At 42.0% G+C, this 15582-nt stretch overlaps 2 protein-coding genes across 2 annotated transcripts; one reads left to right on the top strand and one right to left on the bottom strand.

Moving 5' to 3' along the window:
* Positions 1–2849: 2849 nt before the first annotated feature.
* fgf21 (fibroblast growth factor 21) lies at positions 2850–3834 on the top strand. Its single transcript, XM_041963422.1, has 4 exons — positions 2850–2997; positions 3137–3214; positions 3358–3461; positions 3544–3834. The coding sequence occupies exons 1-4, from the start codon at positions 2850–2852 to the stop codon at positions 3832–3834; spliced, it is 621 nt and encodes a 206-aa protein (XP_041819356.1).
* Positions 3835–5523: 1689 nt separating this feature from the next.
* LOC121624689 (potassium voltage-gated channel subfamily A member 7-like) lies at positions 5524–10334 on the bottom strand. The gene is made up of 3 exons (XM_041962515.1): positions 10214–10334; positions 9204–9965; positions 5524–7033 (listed from the first exon to the last, which is right to left on the bottom strand). Exons 2-3 carry the CDS (start codon positions 9888–9890, stop codon positions 6128–6130), a joined length of 1593 nt encoding a protein of 530 aa, XP_041818449.1. The 5' UTR covers positions 9891–9965; positions 10214–10334; the 3' UTR covers positions 5524–6127.
* Between the last annotated feature and the right edge of the window lie 5248 nt (positions 10335–15582).

Here is a 15582-nt window from a genome sequence, read left to right as displayed (position 1 = left end):
TACATTTATCTCATAATATTGGTCTCCTTGTTGGTAGCTACAGCCCTTTATTATCTATGCATAACAGCAAAGAAATTGACTCATATTCTTCTAGGCCCAACATATACTGCTTGTTTCCTCTCAGTCGAGGGCGAATTGATCGCCACAGGCCTGGAGAAGAGCCAAAACAGGAAGAGGGAACCCCAGAGCTTTTCAGACATGGCAAAGGTTATAAATAGCAAGGTGCTAATATTCATAACAGGTGATAAATGAATGAAAGAAAGGGGGAAGCGATTATGTGAAGCGGTTAAAATGAGCTCCGCCTCAACCAACAGCAACACTGAAGTACAGCTTACATGTTAGTGCATCAATAATAATATTGCAGTACCATTACACTGACAGGGGCGATTCTGTATAACAAGCATTTTTAGTTTTAATACTTTTAGTACATTCTGTTTCTCATAAATAATCCAAACCGCCACATTAATAAAAGTCCACTCCACAATCATTTTACTACACATTGCTCCACAGGTGCTTGTTGGCAACAGTAGCACTAGTTGTAACTCTGTTTCCTAGTTTTCCACTTTTTTTTCCTGAATACATATTTAAAACAAAGCCATCCAGATTAAATGGAGACTGAAGCAGAAGACAGACAGATTCAAGCTCCAGACCTTCTGAGCAGGGAAAGGGAGAAGATGGCCTCTGCTGAGGACGGCTCCAGGTCAGAGCCTGATGACGATGAAGATAAATCCTCAGCTGCTTCTCACTCATCAGAAGGGGTTTTTTTGGCCTCCAGCGAGTGGTTGCAGAGCACCAAAGGAAAACGCCACAAGTCTCAGAGGAAGACCTGGTCCCCGAGACGGATTCAACACCAGATGTAAATGAAGAAAGAAAAGTCAGAAAGCAGCAACTGGACCTCTGGCTTTCCATGTCCTGTAGAGATGTCTCCCACCGTCCCAGTATGCTCCAGTGAGGACAGCCAGGATGCAGCAACAGCAGACCTGAGCTCTGACCTAATGGGGTTGGTTAGTAATGTGGAGCACAAGGACAACACGTCAGAGACAAAAAACTGTGAAGCTCTGATGTCTCAGGAAAAGCTGGATATCTCAAAACTTCACAGGTCCTGAGCAAAAAGCGAATGAAATTATCAAGACGGACAGCAGCACCTTGACATCCAGCTCTTTGTCTCCCACTGCATCAGCTGGTTCTTCTGAGTACATCAGTACCTGAGCTCTGTCCCTCTAAACCTGGTGGATGTGGACGATGAGGAGGATTTTTTCTCAAAACCGTCCAATATCAGCTCGTAGCGAGCAGAGCATCACAGAGAGAGGTCTTCAGCCATGTGACTGCAGAGACCCCGGGACCTTTAGGACAGGGCCCAGACTCACATTTCACAATGAGTCTTTCTCTGGGACTCATGAACTCGCTCAGCGTGTACAGGCAGGTGATAAATAAACAGAATAAACAAGCATAGAAACAAAGAATGCAGATGCTCAAGGCACAAGGAGCTGAACTGTGTGATGAAACCGATGTGAATCATATGCTACGGCCTCTGTGATCACCTGATCCCAACACCAGCCGAACACCTACAGGAGACGAAGAACTGAAACATCAGACAGCGATCTCCAGCATCATCTACAAAACACAAAATGAGGCAATATCTGTTTATGTGTTGATCAGAGGAATACCAAAATAAAACTAATCTCTGGCCAGCCTCAAAAAGTGAGTCCCTCTAGCTCCATCTCCTGGCTGACTTCCATCTTTAAAACCGGCTCCTATTAGTATTCATAATCCAGAATTCATCTGTTTTGCAAGCCAAATTAAAAAATTAAACAAACATAGCACTTAGTAATCAACAGAGAGTTTCTTTTTAATTCAACTATAACAGATGATCCATACGTGATAACGGTGCCACAGTGTTTTCTCTGATGTGAGTCAGAGGCCTCAATGCAGATTTCGGTGCGACTGAGAAACGGCCCCCTGAAGTGGCATCTCACTGAAATTAAACCCTGAAGAGAAAGTAACGTTTTTTTGGCGGCTGTTTCTTGATTGTTGGCTTTGCAGGCATGACGTGCAGTCTGTCTGGTGACTGCACAGCTGCAGTCACATAAACACTTGTCTCCAGCTTGTAAATCAGTTTTCCCCCACCGTTTCCCTCACGAACACACAAACACACACACACATCAAAATAAGATAAACACAGTGAAACCCAGCGTTGTTTGTTATAATTTATTCCGCAGATGACGCAGAGCGATATGTTTGTGCTACATCGTCTTGCAGTTGTGAAATGTGTATATTTTTGAAGTGGGGAATGGAAATTCACCCCGACTTACTGTAATCTGGTCATTCCCGCAGTTCCGCACGTGACAAAGCATATAAAGGTATTTGTCAGCGTGAGTGAGTCAAAAATGAAAAGTGTTATGTTTGAAATAAGATCAAAAAGGTCACCGCACAGGAAGGATATCAGCATTTTTGGCTCAAATCAGCGTTGGAATAAGATGAGAACACGTCTTTCGTGTGCCGGTCGGCTCGGACGAATCTGATCCCACCTGAACTCATGGGACTTTTATGAGAAACTCTTACAGTAAGCTGGACGGAAGAAGCCCATACATAGTGTTTGAACACAGGTCTTCCTCTCAGCATTAAATCACAGTTGAATTTGTCTGACTCATACATTGCTCTCACAGAGAAGGACCTCCTTCTCCTAACTCCTTTATAAAGGCACAAAACTTGCTCCTGTTTAGAATTTTGATTGAAAAGAACTGGCTTGTGCAGAGCCATATATTAACTATTTATTTTATTATATTACTGAGCTATTTATTTTTTATTTATTCCTTATTCATCTTCTTCTTTTAATCTTTGCATTCCAAATGTTTTTGTTTCCATACACCTCGTTCTCTTCCCTGTCTTCTTTCCTCTTAATCATCCCGCTTCCTTTCTCTCTCTCGTTTTATCTCACTGACTCCAACCCACTTTTATCCTTTGATAGTCAAGTCAGAGAGGTGCACCTCTACACAGGTATTTATAATACTTTTCATTTCAGTACATTTATCAATAGATTTAATGCAAGTATGGGAACATTTATGAGGTACTGCTGCTCTGAGACGCCTTAAATTTCTAATTATCCTGATTTTTTCCCCTCCTTTTTTTGTTGCAGATAACCACAGGAGAGGGATGTATCTGCAGATGACCCTGGATGGGAGAGTGTCAGGAAGTGATGTGCAGACCCCTTACAGTGAGTATTTGGCAGACAACATATGTAGGGCCCAATTTAGCATATACATTTCTTTCAAAATCATCCACACAATGCACTAGATCAAAAACAGCAGGAGACGTAAGAAGAAGACACATGTTTTTGTGTTTGCTGTGTGTTCCCAGGTGTGCTGGAGCTGAAATCAGTGAAACCAGGCCATGTAGCCATCAAGGGGCAGTCATCGTCTCTGTTTCTCTGTGTGGACAGCGGAGGCCGTTTGAGGGGACAGGTAGAGTGAACCAAAAGAAATTTTAAAAAATCTCTGTCCTCCCTGTCCTTCACAGGCAGTTTACATGCGTTGTCCCTTTCAGAGGCTCTACACAGAGGCTGACTGCACCTTCAGAGAGCTGCTGCTGGCAGACGGATACACCCGTTTCCTCTCCTCACACCACGGATCTCCTGTGTCTCTGGCATCAAAACACTCCCCCAACCGACACACAGTCCCCTTCACTCGATTCCTGCCACTTAGGAATACTTTGGCAGGGGAGAGTGTGTCTGAACGGCCACCAAACACTCAGAGATCTTTCAACGTGGACTCTGATGATCTTCTTGGAATGGGTCTAAATGCTGTGGTCAGTCCTCAGTTCTCAGTGGACAAGTAAAGAAAACGAGTTGAACAGATATTTAACTGTATGTTGAGTTTCTAAAAAATGTATTTTTCTATTGACCAGGAGAAAATTGCAGACTTGATTTTATTATGAGATAAGTAGCTTGGTTATTTTGGCGGTTAATGTAATTTATTTATTTATTGTGTATGTGGTGTATTTCTAATGGTTATTTAAAGACTGAATCATTTGTAGCACAGTCTCTGGGATTTTAGCAGTTTGACAGCATGTTTGTGTCTGAGTAAGAAGAGGCCCATGTTGCACCATCTTTCGGACTTCCTCTAAATCGGATGTGACTGGAAAGTCAAGCTGTATGTTTGTGCTTCTCGGGTGTGTTTATCGGCGCACACAGAATGAAAATAAACATGATTTAAATTTCATTTTTGTTTGTTGTTTCACTTCTGTTCGTCAGAGTCGTTCATGCAACGATACAGCAGTTTAATGAAACAATTACAGGAAGGATGCAGTTACAGAATGGAAATAATGCACAGGTACACAGTCTGCTGTCACAGCTCTCATGGTGGGGGGAGGGAGGACATGGGCTGATCATTGTGAGAGCAGCAGCGCTCTCTAGTGGACAAATGAGTAATAATTGAAAGTAGGTTCCCTAAACCAATTTGTTTGTAGGCTCTGGTGATCATTTAAGTCTTGTGTGTTAGGGTCAGGCAAACATAAAGTACAGTTTCTCAGGTGCTACACAGGATATATACAGCATACTGTATATGTAATTAACCAGTGACATTTCCCTACCATGTATACTGCATTCTGTGAATTCTGCAGCTCTGGACAGCTGCAATAAAATGTCTTCACTGTTGTTACAGTCATGTGCAATTAGTTAGAGATGCAGATTTTTTTCTTTACTGAAAAAAGGGTCTAAAGACTGAAGGCTTGATATTTGCTGAATAGATTGGAAAGACATCAGGCCATAGAAATAATTTCTGTAGCATTGAAAAAGGGTAGTTGAACAGAGCTGTAGATATGTCTGTCATAAAGTCACATTGTGTCTGTTACAGTAATCAGGAATCATGTTTTTTTTAAATGTTCATTCAAACTGATTTGCTTTTTACTGACTGTTCAACGAGCATCATTAACCAGTAATGCGCCACTCGCAATCGTACATTTCACATACTTTCCATGAGTCATCACTGTGGTGTCGTGGAAAGTCTCGCATGTTCCAGTGAAATCGAGAGCAACATTATTGGAAGCTACTGCTTATAACAGCTTAGTAGCTGTGGAAAAGGTCGGTCGCGGCCACGCAACGGTGAAACACAGAGTCGACCTGGCAAACCTCCGTGACTGCATGTTGTGCTTAGAGATGCAGTAGCCTAAGCTGTGAAGGATTAAGTATCACTGTGTTTCTCTAGATTGTTATGTGTCATAACCTCAAAATAACACTGCTAGGCTATATATCACAGGCAAATATGATTTCTTTAAGTGGCACCAGTTTAAGTTTTAATCTTTTCCCCAAATAACCACTGAATGCCACAGGCAACCATCAAGAACACTGCTTTTTTTAAGAAAGTTAATAAAATATAATCTTTATTAAAAACACTGAGTGCATAAATAAGCAGGTAAATACAGAAGTTTTGCCAAAGCAATCAAAACTTTCCTCTTTAACACAAATATGCAACACTGTGTCACTAAGCAAGTGTTGTCTTACTACATGGTAAAGGTCATGTCAGTGGCTTCAGGCCACATCAGCCGAAACTACACAAATGTGAACTTTGTACATAACTTACAGAAGAATGTTGAGAATGTGGGGGTTGGTTTACGAGCGATCCCAGCCTGTCCGCAATGACGGCCCTGCCGGCGTATGGTCGGGTTTTGATGAGACATGACATCTATATTGCCAATAATCTATCTGCTTCCACTTCACACATTAAGCCACAAAGTGACAGTACACTAAGACGTCGGAGTTTCGAGGCACAGAAAGTCATTTTCATCTCTAACACAAGCTGATAGCATTAATAAATGACAGCTCATGTTATATTTATATCATGACCCTGAGAATATAAAACTCGCTGTCTCTTGTCTTGCTTTTTTAAAGCTTTATTCTACAAAAATTGCCTTTCAGCAACATTTGGCTGGCGAGCACTGTAATAAATACCTAGAAATGAACAAGGGAAGGCAGCAAAAAGCATTTAGTGGCCATCTTAGCCCTATATTTATGGTTTTACTTCATGATTTGCCATTTTCTCTTGGTCAGTTTCTTTCTTCAGGACTCATTCTGCTTCATTTACTTTATCATATTGTGTCTTTGTCAAATGGTACAAATCAACACTCATCCTCCCTACACTTGAGTAACCAGTGGTTCCCTCAGATACATATTTCCTCCTCTGAACTCTGTGCTCTGCCCTGTACACAGTCCACCCAGCAAGGTCCCATTCAAAGGGTTGCAGATACCTTCAATGGCATAATAATCTCCCTCCGGATCCCCATCTCCTTCCTCTATTTCCTCCCCTTCTGGCTCCTCGTCGTGCCACAGGCCAGTCTGGACATGGGTGTACTCGGTTCGGTCCTCGCATTCAGTCTCCCGATGGTAGAAGTAGCTAAAGTTGGACACTATGACGGGCACTGGCAGCGAGATGGTCAGCACGCCAGCGATGGCGCACATCGAGCCCACCATCTTTCCCCACACTGTCTCTGGGTACATGTCCCCATAGCCCACTGTGGTCATGGTGACGACTGCCCACCAGAAGGCATGGGGTATACTGATGAAGGCCGTGTTGGTGTGGTCAGCCTCAGCGAAGTAGATGGCGCTGGAGAAGAGGATGACGCCAATAAACAGGAAGAAGATAAGCAGGCCCAGCTCGCGCATGCTGGCCCTCAGCGTCTGACCAAGGATCTGGAGGCCCTTAGAGTGACGAGACAACTTGAAGATCCTGAACACCCTCACCAGCCTGATGACTCTGATGATGGCAAGGGATGTGGCTGGAGAAGCATCGTTGTCCTTGGCCAGCTCTGTTCCCAGAGTGACAAAATAGGGCAAGATGGCACTGAAATCGATGATGTTCATGACGTCCTTGAAGAAGCGCATCTTGCTGGGCGAGCAAGTGAAGCGCATGAGGAGCTCGAAGGAGAACCAGCATATACATATGGTCTCCACCAGGAAGAAGGGGTCATGGAAAACACTTTGTGGAGGAGGCATGTTCTCCGATACGTTCTTTGCCTGGGAGTGGTACTTGTAAAAATATTCCTGAAGCAAAGGAGACAGACAGGGAAGATATAAAACATATAGTATTAAGTATCTCCTTAATATGAAAGAAAACACACAATTAGAGCAGTAATTCTGCAAACCGATCTTCAAACTATAATTAATTTAACCAATTAAGGAAATAGTTCAACTACTACTGCCAACAGTTAGATTAGAAGATGGATACTGCATCACTTTTGAGTCTGTACAGTAATTATTCTGTGAAAAAGAGTAGCCAATTATCTTAGCTTAGCTTAGCTTAGCACAAAGACTGGAAGCAGAGGGAAACAATTAGCCTGTCGCTTTCCAAAAGTAACAAAATCCACATCTCACAAATCAACACATTACATTGTTTGTTCAGTCTGTACACAAAACTAAAGTATAAAGTAAATATGACAAACAAACATTAAAAACAACATTTCTTTCCAAGATATAGTCCGACACATGACCCTCCATAAAAAGGCAAATTGACGTTTTACATTCTAGTTTTAAAAAAAACCCAGACATAATGTGTTAATGCACTTAGAAGAGATATAAGCTAGCTGTTTCCCCCTCGTACCAGTCTTTATGCTAAGCTAAGCTGCTCCAGCTACATATTCACCATACAGTCATGAGGTCATCTCATCTGAGTCTGGGCAAGGCCGAGAATAAACTTATCTCGCCAAATGTCAAAGTGTTCCTTTAAACGCTGGCTACTACTGTGTATTCATGTCATTTTACAAACTGCTGCTGAGATACTGCTTTCATGGTATTCTAGTAAACTACAGAGAGCTCCGGTATGTTGTCGGCCATCTCATTGGTTCTCACTTTTGACAACATCATAAAAGCGTTGGACATCTGCAGCTTGACATTTCTATCATAGCTGCACCTGTCTCTTTTTCAGTCCACCTGTCTTTCCATGTCCCCTGTGGGTTAGCATTACATCGAAGCGTTGGATGGTGCCAGTTTGAAGCATCTTACGCTCAACATGAAGTTGAAAGCGTGAAAAAGGATGATACGGATATAAAGGGATCACTTTAGTGTGCTGTGATGGCTTGTGTGTACCATATCAAGTTTCAGGATAGTTTAAATAAACTATCCTATGACTTTCCAGTAGCCGGTCAGTGACAGTGTTTATTACTATAGGTGGACATCTACGTGTTGATCTGCTCCGAGGGCTCTCCTGAGCCTAAATATAACCTTGTGAGATCTCCGAAAGGAAACATGAGACCGTCTTGCTGCACCGCTCCTCATCCGTCTGCACCTTCGTCGCTATCACCCTGGCCTCTGCGGCCGTGTAATTTTGCCAATGCAGTTCAGTGGGTCTGCCGCTGACTTGGACCGGAGTGGGTTACAGTAGTTTCCTGGCAGCTCCCTCGTGCAAAGGCAGCTTGGCCTAGCGCAGCAGTCCTGCAAGAATGTGTTAACATGACCCAATGTACGCCGCTCATCCTGTGAGACCTTTTAGTCTCCGGTTCTAAGCCACCAGACGGTTTTGGCTCACCTCTGCTTATGTTTTCGGTCACTTGTGTGACCTTTTTTTTTTAACGCACCTAATCGTCTCCTCCTCACCCCGTCTTTCCTTTCTCGCCTTTTATTTGGATCCCAAGCCAGACCCATTACTCCCTGCACCCTTTTGCACTTCCTGAATCCGAGTGTATCAAATTTAACAGCCGACTAAAATAATCACACCATGAGCTTCCTGGAGTCTCTCTCTCCCTCTCTCCCTGGTCTGCTTCCAGACATTTTGGCAAATAGTTGTCCCCATGTCAGTATTTTTCCTCCGAACACACTGTAGTAGTCGCAGAGTGTGTGTTTACCTAAACACCTGCTTCCTGTGATATCACTTTTCCGTTTGACCCAGGCCGTCACACCCATCCCATTCAAGACCTCACACCCATGTGGTTTGATTGGTGTGGCACTGAACATGAAACCATGATATAACAACACAGATTGAGTGGAGGGGTTATTTCTCAAAATGACTTCTGACCATAGATTCTCTAATGTCAGCCCTTTACCTTTGACCTACCTAAACCCAACACGAATTTGAAGCCAACTTGATTTAATCCTAAATCAATCAATCCTAAATGAATTCTTTTGGACCTGCTAGCATTACCCCAAAACGCTCTCACCCGTCACCCTCAACACCTCTTCATTCTGCTCCCCAAACTCACACCTCAATCATATTTCCTACCTCTCGAGTCTCTTTCTCATTCCTGAAGTCGGGCAGCGTCTCCAGGCAGAAGATGAGGATGGACACCACAATGACCATCACACTGATGATGGCTATGATTCGCGCCCCCGAGGAGGACTCGGGGTGCTCAAACAGCATCCACAGTCGTCTCTGGATTTCGTTGGATGGCAGCGGGCTTGCCTCCTCTTTCGGAAAGCCTTCGTCCTCCTTGAAGCGGCTCATGATCTCCTCCCCGAGCTCATAGAACAGCAGCTCGTCCATGAAGATGTCCAGGGGTATGTTGGCGGGCCTCCGAAGCCTCCCGCCTGACTGGTAAAAGTACAGAATGGCGTCGAAGCAGGCCCGATTGCGGTCCAGGAAGAGCTCGTTTCGAAGTGGGTCAAAGTAGCGCGACCTCCGCCTGGGGTCCCCAAGCAAGGAGTCGGGGAATTGGGCTAAAGTACGAAGCTGGGTTTCATAGCGCATCCCTGAGACGTTGATGGCCAGTCTTTCACTCAACGCCCACCCATTCCTCCACAGAGACCCAGAACGCCGGCTCTCTTTCTTCTTCTCTTTCTCGTTCCCTTTGACCTCCTTCTCTCCTTTCTCCTCGATGTTGAGCTGGTTCTTCAGCTGTTTGTCTTTCTCCCCGTCGCCCTCTTTCCTTCTGCCGCCCCTCTTGTCTTCATTTGGGTCACTGCTGTCCATGCTAGGCCAGGGAGAGCGCAACACGCCACTCTCCTGATAGTTTGTAGAACACCTGGACTCAAAAGCAAACCGTGTCTGAAACCAGAGGGACAGTCTCATCAGCGGATTATCAGTTGAGAGGCATTGCAGGTGGTGATCGAGCAAATTGTACAAGTGTGTGTTTGTGTGGTGAATATTTTCATTACACATTCACCCATAAAGATGCTGAAAATTACTTTGAAATCTTGCTTAATAATTCTATTTAGGTGAACTGTGGTTTAGAAAAATATACAAACAACAAGCAAAGTTAGTACCCAGTTAGTGAGATGAAAGCATTGACTCACTAGGTGCAAAACAGCTGCAGACAGAGACTAATGGCAGGAAGAAAAATCACATCGTCCTTCTCATGTGGCTCCTCAGGTTGTCCGTCTTTCTCTCTGTCATCATGTCTGTCTGACTGCACAGTCCTTGCTTGGCTTGTTTGCTCTGCCTCCAGTCCACCGGCCGTGCAGCTAATCTCTCCGAGCGGCTCGTACACGAACTGCGCTTCCAGTTGTTTGCTGAGGGGACATCCAGGATCTCGTCCTGTCCCTTCCTGCCTCACGTTGTCTGTCTTGAAATTTTTTGGGAATGCTGTCCCGTTGAAATTCAATCTCTGCTAAGACCTCTCCAACCCCTCCCTGTCCTTTCCCTCCATTTCAGCTATGGGGCAAGGCAACCTTCAACCTCGCTATCAAATGTCACCTCTGCCTGGCACTGCATGGTGTTACCCTCTCTAACAAGCATGGTGCTCTGACTGACAGAGGTCCTCACTCAGTGCATTTGTTTTGTTTTGGCTTTTTTATTTAAAAGTGTCTCATTTAAAAACAGGAAACAATGGAACTGCAGCAACAGTCATAGAAGAAAACGTCAACAAAAAGCTTGTTCTTTTCAAGATAATGAGCAAAATCTAAACTTAGATTAATATGTTTGATTGTTCATTTTGATAAATGTCTATCCTGTATATGGAGCAGTTGCCATTGTTTTGCATTGTTATGGGGATTTATACTGCCATGGTTCCTGGTAAACTGGTTATTAATACTTTTCAGAATCCCTTTTGCTTCCAATTTTTAAATTTCACAAAACTATGATTTATAATATGTTTTCTAGACCATGACAACATGACATTGCATGAACACAATTCAAGAGTGTGCTTCCAGTTAACATTCATTACATAATCACACTATATAATACACTGGTGCACACTGTTATAGCTGACGGTGTCATATGACTCTGTCTATCGTTTGCAGCGACTAATCTCACCACTGTCACTTTGAGATAATATATTACAGCTTAAGTACAATGTTAGTTGTAGGTACCATATCTGCACTGCCATTACCTGTAACATGAGTTTGAGATTAATTGCTTTTGTTCAGTTTCTTCTTTATTTTGTTCTATTATATTTATTTTATATGCAGCAGAAGTCAAACGTTTGGATTAATCTTCTCACTTAATGGTTTATTTTTATCACTTTCTACATCGTTGATTAATACTAAAGACATCAAAACTATGAAATACACATACAAAACACATACAAAAAAGTGTAAACAAAGCAAAATACGTTTTATATTTAAGATTCTTCAATTTAACCACCTTTTGCTTTGATGACAGCTTTGCACACTGCTGGCAGGCTCTCAGCCGGCTTCATGAGTTTGTCACCTGGAGCGCTTTTCTAACAGTCTTGAAGGAGTTCCTGCATGTGCTGATCACTTGTTCCCTGTTTTTCCTTTACTCTGCAGTCCAACTTATTCCAAACCATCCCAGCTGGGTGATTGTGGAGGCCAGGTCATCTGATGCAACTCCATCCCTCTCCTTCTTGGTTAAATAGCCCTCACGTAGCCTGGAGGTGTGTTTTGGTTCATTACCTGTTGAAAACCAAATGATGGTCCCACTAAGCTCAAACCGGAGGGGTTGAATTGATCTGGTTGAATTGGTTGAATTTTGAATAAATCGCAAACAGTGGTTGTAAAACTGAGGTTGTTTTTTTTGTAATTGTAGCATTGTAAGTGTAGCCTAGCTGCAGTGTTAGCATTGGCTTAGCTGTCAGCTGCCAGCTGTGCAACATATTGAGAAGGAGTTTATGAAGCAATAGAAGCTTATGTAGGAAATAGCAGGAAAAGTAGGCCTAGTATTTGTGTGGTGTTTTCAAGGGGTACAAAAAGTTTATTTTTGCCTAAGCAGGAAATAAATCACTCGCAGTAATTACAGGAATTTATTATTGGATAAAGCAACTCACCTTTTTTGCTCAACTCATTTGTTGAGCAGCATAATAATCATCATTTAACTAATGCAAGTTTTATTTAGCTTTGTCACGTTTTCCCTAATTTCCAGGATAACGATTCTGTGAGTTCACAGAAAACTGGAGCCTCGTCTGCCTGCCGTTTTTTTTTTTTTTTGTTGTTGTTGTTCTTTTTTTCAGTAATATCTCGAATATGAAATGGAATCATGGGGTTGTGTCACGCTGCACAGCACTTTCTTATAATAATAATAATACTGACAATAATCATCATAATAAACAAGAAAAATAGAAATTTAGCATTTTTCACAGAGGTGTTTTTTTCTCATTTTGAGTTTGTGGTTAAAAACAATAAAACAGGAAAATAAACAAACAAACAACGACTAAAAATCATATTTACTGTTATTGGTCGTCCATCAGAATCCATCAAAGCAAGACACTACTGTGTATGACCACCAGAGGGGGGTGATGTTTTGGCACAGAGGAGGAAAAACTGAAAGAGGCCTCTGCCGACATTTCCTCACAGCTGCCTTCAGTCACAGAATAAATACACGGCTCGCTGGGATGCAACATTACAGTCCCCCTTGATCACGTATCATGTTGTCAAATGAGATAACTCACGCTACATGCTATGAATCTGTTGACCTTTCGTGAAAATGTGCCTACAAAGCAATAAGGTCACGGATATGTAGGGCAGAATGTGGACCCAATAAATCAGCTACACATGAATATCAAGTGTTCTAGTGCAGTGAGGAAAGTGTGTGGAAATCAAGCACAGACTGACACCCCTCCAAACAATGCACTGATATTCTTAGCGCCTTGCATCATGATTGTGAATGCTGGGCTGTAAAAACGGCCTTAAATTCCTTAGCTTTCACGCAGCTATGCAGAGCAATCACGAGATCTTGTGACTCCCGTGAGATGGCTGCACATACTGTACCACCGCAGATTCATTGCCATGTAGAACAGAGTGAAACAGACACCGGGTATCCATAAGTAGAAAAGAGATGACTCATCACAGCATATTACTATTTCTTACCGTGTGGTCCACACATCAGCTTATGGTTCTGCGCCTTCATTGTGGGTATGAACATTTTCCATTTTCCAAAGGCAGTGCTGAGATTTTTGGTAACCTTGTGCCATTGAGCAGGTATAATTTCATTTTAGCCTGACTTTGAAAACTTTTTTCCTTACTATAATTTTCAGACTTCATTAAAGATGGTCAGATTCCCTCTGATTCCAGCTGTGTAGCAACTTTTGTAATTCTGATTTGGTCTCTTCAAAATCAATGTGAAACATGTCATTTATTTCATTTTATCCACTCTGATTCAACTATTTTGCTCATTTTCTCACAATGTCACAGCCTCTGTATCGGGTCCAAGACCGCAACTATCCTGTATCAGTTAAGAAACGTTGCAGATCCGGTTTGGTTTCACAGATGCTTAAAGGTAATGTTACAGTTATCGGATATGAACATGTAATGGAAGGAAGACAGCTCTTACATTACCTCATCACTCTCAAATATCACGCCACAGTTACAGCTGATCTCAAAACTAAAGATAATCATTATACGACAGGTCTTAAGTTCAGAAGCTCATCATGGCCGGATGCAACAGCCACTGGCTGAAGGAGAAAGTCGACAGTTGGACTTTCTTGGAAATGCCGGCATCAAAATACGTCATATTCTTAAACTTCCAGTCACAAATTTAATGTGTCATCCTTCAGTTTCATGCAAGACTTTGGATTTTCACTGTGTCCTCACTTCAAGTCAGATTATATCAATCAGTGTGTTGTGGTATCCTGTTCCTGACAGGCTGATGAACAGCGTTAACTGAGACAGTCGGTGCAGAACGTTAGTCAGTGTGCGAGGGAGCTTCACCAGTTAGAGACCTTAAACAAACGGACACAGCGTTGATGTCACTTTTTCATTTATTTTAAGTTCATTTCAATGATTTTAAGCAATTTTAATGTATCTGAAAAAGCATCTCATGACTGTTAATCAGTTGTTCATTCAAGCTGCTATGGAGATTGGTTCACATTAGGCCGCATTGACATTCATACATTTTAAGTCTCAATAGTAGAAATATGTTCAATTATGACACTTTATTGATATGTTTCTATTTTTTCTTCAAAATATAAAAAGATAGATCATGAACATTCCATTGAAATATACTTTATACAGTTCTTGATGAGTTGTTCTTTGTGTTCCAACATTTCAAAAATAAAATCCGGCATAAGTCACAACCAGATACTCCAGTGACCACCTCCTCCCCCCATTCACTCTCCTACTAAGACTTGTAATACAATGGACTAGTACCTAAGTCTGTTTTATACAATTTGATGGCATGTAAAATGGACATACATCTTTTATCTTTGGAATGCTTATGTGAATGCATGGAGTCAGTCTGTAACATTAGATGTATGTATATCGATATGACTTTTGTGGCGTTTGTCACATTATTTCTAAATAAAATATTGAATATACTAGAAAAATCTATTCAGTATGATAACATTTCCTCTAAAACAACTCTGGTCTTAACACTTTGTAAAATAAAATATTTTTAGATTAGCGTGATTGCTAAGTCACTCTATGGAAAGCCATAAAGCCACTGCACATGTGGTTGCAATCATCTGAACTGATGACAGAACGTCTGTGTCTCAGGGAGCATACAGTAAGTGTCGATCAGTGGCATTCGTGGTGCAGATTGCATACAATGTCCTCAGTTTAAAAAAACCCCAAAATGAACAGAAAACAACAGGAACAGGCACATAAAGAAATCAAATCGGGTATCAGAGTGGATGTGTCATCCAAGGACCACACAACACCTTCCAAACACCCTGAGAGGACATGTCATAATATTGTCACAACACATAGTAGCCATCAGTTTAACAGTGGCACCTACTTACCATGTAAAGCCTCTTTGTTGTTTTGGTTATGTGAGTGTTACACAGGAAACATCTTGTAACAGATTGCAAACTTGAGAAAATAAAACAGACTTAGCACTCTCAACATTGTAACTCATTCTGTTCAACATGACTAAATCAAATGGCAGTATTATGCAATAGAAAAGGAAAGACATCTTTTTCAGCCTGGTTTTGGCAGAGCAGTCACAATGTGGAGAATGAAGAAATGGCAAACTCAACAGTGAAAAATGAGGAAAGGGGGAAAGAAAAGAAGAAAAAAGAAAAAGAGAGCACTTGGCCACAATAACACAAACAGCTGGGGTGAAGCACAAAGTTTTTGCAAGTGTGCACACCATTGCTAGAAGTTTGCCTCTGAAATATTCATAAACATCTTTGTGACCATCAAAGCCGTAGCTGCTTAATGCCTTCCAAAATGGGAACTGAAATCGGGGAGTTTTAAAGCGATATGGGACCAAAACAAAATCCCATGGACCTTTTTTTTTTTTTTTTTTTTGCAACAGACAGACATTAGAA

Source organism: Chelmon rostratus, chromosome 21 (genome assembly GCF_017976325.1).
Source record: "Chelmon rostratus isolate fCheRos1 chromosome 21, fCheRos1.pri, whole genome shotgun sequence".
NCBI lineage: Eukaryota > Metazoa > Chordata > Actinopteri > Chaetodontiformes > Chaetodontidae > Chelmon > Chelmon rostratus.
This window is presented reverse-complemented; position numbering and strand designations above follow the sequence as displayed.

What these genes read in the sequence shown, in the direction of transcription:
- fgf21 (XM_041963422.1), top strand. Translation starts at nt 2,850, where the DNA reads ATGTTTTTGTTTCCATACACCTCGTTCTCTTCCCTGTCTTCTTTCCTC. An exon ending in AGAGGTGCACCTCTACACAG is followed by an intron (nt 2,998 to 3,136) that starts GTATTTATAATA and finishes TTTTTGTTGCAG; the next exon opens with ATAACCACAGGAGAGGGATG. An exon ending in GAGGCCGTTTGAGGGGACAG is followed by an intron (nt 3,462 to 3,543) that starts GTAGAGTGAACC and finishes TGTCCCTTTCAG; the next exon opens with AGGCTCTACACAGAGGCTGA.
- LOC121624689 (XM_041962515.1), bottom strand. Translation starts at nt 9,890, where the DNA reads ATGGACAGCAGTGACCCAAATGAAGACAAGAGGGGCGGCAGAAGGAAA. An exon ending in ATGAGAAAGAGACTCGAGAG is followed by an intron (nt 7,034 to 9,203) that starts GTAGGAAATATG and finishes CCTTTGCTTCAG; the next exon opens with GAATATTTTTACAAGTACCA.